Source organism: Littorina saxatilis, linkage group LG4 (assembly GCF_037325665.1).
Source record: "Littorina saxatilis isolate snail1 linkage group LG4, US_GU_Lsax_2.0, whole genome shotgun sequence".
Taxonomy (NCBI): Eukaryota; Metazoa; Mollusca; class Gastropoda; order Littorinimorpha; family Littorinidae; genus Littorina; species Littorina saxatilis.
In genome coordinates, this window is record NC_090248.1 from 46,357,185 (window position 1) to 46,363,785 (window position 6,601).

Genomic DNA, 6,601 nt, shown 5'->3' on the forward strand with positions numbered 1-6,601 from the left:
GCGACGCTGGCTTCAAAACCAGTTGTCGCTATCGCCGTGGGTTCGATCCCCACGTTCGGCGAGGGATTTATTTCCCAGAGTCAACTTTGTGCACACTCTCCTCGGTGGCCGCGAACACCCCCGTGTGCATGCATGCGCACGATAAAGAACCCAAGTTCACAGCGACAGTCTCAGGGCCTGGAAACATGAATACACGCATGCAGGAAAAAGAAAAAAATATGGGTAGCGCCGTATACTGTATGGCAGCTCGCTTTCCCCAGGGAGAAAGCAGCCCGAATTTCGATAAGGGTAACCTCACAGGACGATATAAAATCTTATCTTTATCCGCATCCTTGTACATAAAACAAGCCAACGCATGCAAACGGTAAGAACGATGCAATATTAAGAATGGTTCAAACTTACCTTTGTCTTGAACGCCAATAGAACATCCATGTTCAACACGTCTAATTATGTCATCTTGTTTCTGATGGGGTTTTTTTTTTTTTACAAAAACCACTCTGTATCACACTCACACAATCACGATTCTCACTGAGAATAATATTGCTGATCATTCCAGTGACGTAAGCGGATCGTAAATCACAAGTATCGCAGGTTTTGAATCCACTACACTCCCCACTGTGTAGCACAGTGTTTCGACATAAGCTCGTTGTCCACACAAATTCTCTCCAACATGTATTACATAATATGCCGTGCACGTTTGTTAATATTGTTAACGTTGTTATTTCTCTACTCGTCTTCACAAATCTGCGTAGATCAAATCAGCTAAAACACATGTCGCTGAATACCCTGAGGAAGTTTTAATTCATCCTGTAGGTTTTCTGCACACCCGTTCCTTTTTTGGGAAGAATACTTCGTCGTTGAAGAGTATCACTCAAAAGTAATCATCCATTATACTCAGTTCTGCATGTCTGTCGTAGCGTATTTATATATATATATAGGCTCGTGTGTCCCGATGATATTCCCGCTGGGTCTTGACTGAAATACAAGCTTTATCAAAAAAAATCCCACTCGTGTTGTAACCTATATATACCACGCTACCATTCACAACTTGCAGCTCTCGAAGTATTCCCCATTGTCTGAGTGTCTGGAGCAGAAAGAGCGCAGAGTCAGTTATATACCTGTCACATCAAGTGTTCGATCCCCATCAACTTAATGCGCTGGCTGCTCAGACAGGTGAGAAAAGTCTATCGCTACCTGCATATATTATGCAGGTGAGGAAATGTCTACGGCAATCTCCACTGACAGGTGAAAAAAGTATATTGATACCTGCCGCATATAGGCGGGTGAGAAAAAGTCTGTAATTGCTTCCTACACAGACAGATACAAAAAGCTTCATTGCTTTATGACGCGGGTGCTGGAGTGTAGGAAGAAAAAAGCTGCGTCTGTTTGTCTGTCTGTCTGTCCGTCTCTCTGACCCTGTCTCTATCTCAGCGCCCCTCTCTCTCTCTGTCTGTTATTGTCTCTCTCTCTCTCTCTCTCTCTCTCTCTCTCTCTCTCTCTCTCTCTCTCTCGCTGTCTCTCTCTCTCTCTCTCTCTCTCTCTCTCTCTCTCTCTCTCTCTCTCTCTCTCTCTCTCTCTCTCTCTCTCTCTCGCGCGCGCGCTGTCTCTCTCTCTCTCTCTCTCTCTCTGTGTTGTCTTTCTCTCTCTCTCTCTCTCCCTCCCTATCTCTTTCTCTCTCTCCCTCCCCCTCCCCCCCCTCTCTCTCTCTCTCTCTCTCTCTCTCTTTCTCTCTCTCTTGTTTCATCCTCGTCACATCACAGGTGAAAAGAGTCTATCGCTACATGCATAGGCAGGTGAGAGCCTCTCTTTCTCTCTATGTCTGTCTCTGTTGATTGTTTGCCTGTCTGTCTGTCTGTCTGTCTGTCTGTCTGTCTGTCTGTCTGTCTGTCTGTCTGACTGTGTCTGTCTGTCTGTCTGTCTGTCTCTCTCCCTCTCTCTCGCGCTCTCTCTCTCTTTCGATGTATTTCTTAAATGTATTAAGGACAGGATGTAAGACTTGGCTGCGCCTAAAACCTCTACCCTTATGCATTAAAGATTAGTCAGTCAGTCAGTCAGTCAGTCAGTTTCTCTCACAGTTCCTCATCGTCACATCACAGGTAAACTACCTGTCACTCCTTGCTGCTCTGTTGACGTATGTCACCTGCTTAATGATAATAACAATATTAAATCCGCCAACACAACAGTCCTTCCTTGACCAGTTGAGTCGTTCGATGATAAGACGAAAAGCTATTTTTGTCCATCGGCACCCCGAAAACATTGCCTAAAATAGGCCCTACACGTAAAATCCCTCAAATACACGTTGGGGTTTCAGTCCACGAGAAGAAGAACAATTATGTCTACAAGCATTGCGCTTCGAGCAAAGATTTTGTTGTTTGTGCGCTATTATTTGATAGATTTTACTGACTTTATTAATGAAATCAAAACACAGTGAAAACGGTTTAGACGCGATACTCGTTTTGAGCGCTATTGTTATCTTGTTCAGAGGATGTTTGAGCAGTAAAGGATCAACTAGAAATATTGCGTCAAACAGAAATTAGTGAGGGAATGCATAATAAACAATTTGGCTAAAAATGCTGCAATCAAGCGATCGTATTCAACACATTTCAGCAACTTAACCAGTAAGAGAGAAACACATCCGCTTTTCAAAAGCTTACGCCAAAATGTATCTTTCCCAACAGTTTAACAACAATTAGTGAAGGAATGCATAATGAACAATTTGGCTAACAATGCTGCAATCAAGATATCGTATTCAACACATCTCAGCAACTTAACCAGCGAGAGAGAAACAAATCCGCTTTTCAAAAGCTTACACCAAAATGATCTTTCCCAACAGTTCAACACAACTTCTTTGGAAACACTTCGAAGACGCACGTAGACTTGCACACTTAAAAACAAACTTACCGAATTTCGATTTATTTTACCAAAGTGCTATTTATTACCATGGCACCTTTTTCCTGCGTCAGTATTTTCTTCGCTCTTTGAAGTGAATCCAGGTGCTTTTGTTTTTATAAGAACCACAAACAGCTACCATCGAGACAAGAGCATACTAGTTGTTTCTACGACTATCAGCAAATAAGGCTCATCATCGCCTACTCTGAACAAAAGTTACTCGCCTCAGACAACACCACTACCATCACATTTCACTCGCCTGAAATACAATCACTCAATAATAACCGTCTCTAGTCTTTTCAGCAGTAGAATACAACCGTTGTTCATTCGACCACCAACAAATCCGTCTCGTAAAATTCCCAACGAATCAGTCTCACAACACACTTTAAACAAAAGTTGCTCGCCTTGAAAAACCACCAAACCCGACCTTTCACTAGCCTGAGATACAATCAGTCAATGAGAGGCTATAGCTGTCTCGTGTCACTTCATCCATGGAATACCACCAAATATTCTCATTTCACCGCTTTATTGCGCACGAGATATATATTATAGTTCTCTCGCTAGCACGTGTTACACACAAAAAGAGAGATTTAAGAGCCAATCACGTCTACCTCTTCAGACCATATGTTGCCTCTATCGTGCACGAAGGCTTGGGTGTGCGTAGGGAATAGGGCATTGTATGGGGTCTACGTGTACAGAGACCTATCAGCCTATATCTCGTTTTCGAATACCGATCGATGCGTGAAAATAGGTTAGGTTACCGTGGCAATTGTGATACCATCGAGAGCATCCAAATGATGATGTCAGTTTCTAACGCTCTAGCGCAGCTGCATCGTTTCGAAAAAGAATGAACAGAAAATTGCTTTCAAACTTTAAAGTATGAACTGCGGCGGAGAGGACACACTTGCAGGGGTTTGCAGAAAGAGTAGGGACAAGAAGAGAACGATCAGGGTAATTGAAATAAAATAATACAGGCACATGCTTTTCAAAACTTCATGATTACAACAAAACCACCCGAAGCATAAGATAATACAGAGATTACAGAACAAAAGACTGATCCAAACAATTTTATAATAAAAATGTAAATTCTGCGAAACAGAATTGTAACAGGCGAACTGCATTCGTCGAATGCGTTGCTCTGCACAATTCCTCCCTGTCCAGAATGCGTTGCTCTGCACAATTCCTCCCTGTCCAGAACAGCGATGATGCTGGGAACTCACATCCACCGAACGCTTAAAAGACGACACTTGTGTAAACACGAGTTCTATACATAACTACAGCACTGGTCATTCTTTTGTTTCTTTGCCTTACCAGGTTTCAACTCTTCGGTGTGCGGGGTCAGCCAAAGAATAGGCACGGTCACTTACTTACTCGTAATTGTACTTCTTCGACGCTTGAGTTTTTTTGTTTGTTCGCCGGTCTTGATAAAAAATAAACCAAGCTGCTGTGCGTGGGCTTAGCAAAGACAGCTTAATGGGTTATAGATATTTTCGGTCCCCTTCCAGTATGAATTTAATCTGGATGTGCAATAACGTTTTTGATGATAGATATCAGGAAAAACCCCGAACTTTAAATTTTACGGGATAAACACCATAACAGGTTTTCAGATTGTTATCATCATTCTTTGACCACCACAACCCCACCCCACCTTGTGTTACAGATCTGCAATCTGTATATGCGAACAAAAATCCTATCACGTTTATAAAATAGGTTAGTGTGGGACAAATTCGCTTAAAAAAAGGTGGGACAAAAACATTTCTCCTGTGTGTACACGTCCAAACTATTGATTCTTGCTGCCTGTCCTATTTTTTTTAATCTTAAAAGTGTTCTTTACAGAAGTCAGTCAGGGCTGCAAAATCTACGATGAGTGCATCACATTCTCCAGGGGCTGACGCAGCCGGTGTTATTACATGCCATTAGCGTTTTCTTTCTTGGTTAAACCCGTTGTGGTTTTCAAGGGCACGAGGTTCGCGAGACTTTAAATCTAGGTCAAATCTTTTGTAATTTGCCAGGTCCTTTGAGGTTCACAGCAAGGGATTTTGTGAAATCGATTTTACGTCAAACATCGATTTGCTGGGGACAACGGGTGGGATATGAGGAATCAGCATCGTTTCTAGACATGACATCAGTCAGGCAAAATGTCATACACTACATAAAGATACAGGAGCTAAGGTGCTATTTTTGTGAAGGTTTTTTTGGTGAGTTTGACCTTGCGACATCCTAGGGACATTGGCAGTGCTGTAATTTAGACACGGATCTACAATATAAACTCGAAAATGCTCCACAACTTTTCAACTGTGTACCCCCCCCTTTTTTTTCACTATTCACAACCACTACTACCACACTGACAGGTAAAATTAGTATCGACCCAAATGGGTGATGGTACTCCATAGTTACAGGCATGAGAGAACCCCCTGATTCGATTGACGTGCGAATGGGAATAGAGGGAGCGCGCAATTCCAGACTAATACTCATCTACCTCGAATCTTGGTGACTATCTTGCTAATATTGATTGGTGCGGCCAGCTCAGCTAGGTCCTTCATGGCCTGACTGCCAGTGCGTGGGCAGTGCTTGGGACTTTTTATAGGATACCTATAGCGTTGTGGAGGGAGGTCGAGGATGGGAAGCAAGGATGTGTGTGTGTGTATTCGGCTCGACTTCTTCCCGGCGAAGCCGTACCCGGCGAAGCGGGTATTCATCTAGTATATATATATATATATATATGTGTGTGTGTATGTGTATGTATGTGTGTATGTATGTGTGTGCGTGCGTGCGTGTGTGTGTGTGTGTGTGTGTGTGTGTATGTGTGTGTGTGTGTGTGTGTACATGTATGTGTGTGTTTGAGTGTTTGAGTGTTTGAGTGTTTGAGTGTTTGAGTGTATGTGTGTGTGTGTGTGTGTGTGTGTGTGTGTGTGTGTGTGTGTGTGTGTGTTAAAAACATTCCGTCAAGCGCTGTTTCACAAAACAATCAAGCAGGGGTTAGGATTTATGTCTGCACACTTTATTCACATTACTAAATGCACTGATGGTCACTCGCATTAGAATGCTTCAGAAGACCGTTTGGACTTTAACTCTGGGTCTCTGCTTGAAAAGGAATGGTGTAAAAACTCTTGAATAGGAAATAATATATAATATATATATATATTTCTTTTACACCTAACTCGAAAAACTATGTAGTCTACATCACATCCCTCCCCTATTCATAATTGTGACGCTGTCAATCAACCTGCCAGCATTATTTCTTTCTACAACTTGTAAATATTATCACGCCCACACAACATGAACTTTGGAATATGGCTAGAACGAGTAGGTGGACTCTCTGTGCTTGTCGATTGATACAAATCTCTGCTTTTGTTTGTCCAACGATTGCCTCATCGATCTCTTTCCTCCCTAAAGGTAAATATTCTCCATTTACTCCCCCGCATATAATTGTTATTGCATACAGCTGGGATGTGAAAATGGAAGGTGCTATAAAGGTCTGTCTATTCCGCTTGTCGATTGCACATACGAAATTGTGTGGTTTTATATAAACGAGCACAATAGCGTACAACGATGCTTTTCACGATTTATATTAAAATGACAGTTGCAGTTATTAACCGCAAATTGATGAACTGTGTGATATAATCTGCGGAGCACATTGAATATGATGACGGAGCTGTAAGGTATTATACTCACCAGAAAATGGCTTTCATTGGCAGGGGAAGTGACAGCA

At 42.3% G+C, this 6,601-nt stretch overlaps 1 protein-coding gene across 1 annotated transcript in view; it reads right to left on the minus strand.

Moving 5' to 3' along the window:
* Positions 1-965, minus strand: part of LOC138963680 (uncharacterized) — a 43,414-nt gene extending 42,449 nt beyond the window's left edge. Inside the window, exon 1 of the mRNA XM_070335528.1 lies at positions 403-965. Within this exon, the coding sequence (XP_070191629.1) occupies positions 403-432 (30 nt within the window). The 5' untranslated portion in view covers positions 433-965. The remainder of the gene's footprint in view (positions 1-402) is intronic.
* Between the last annotated feature and the right edge of the window lie 5,636 nt (positions 966-6,601).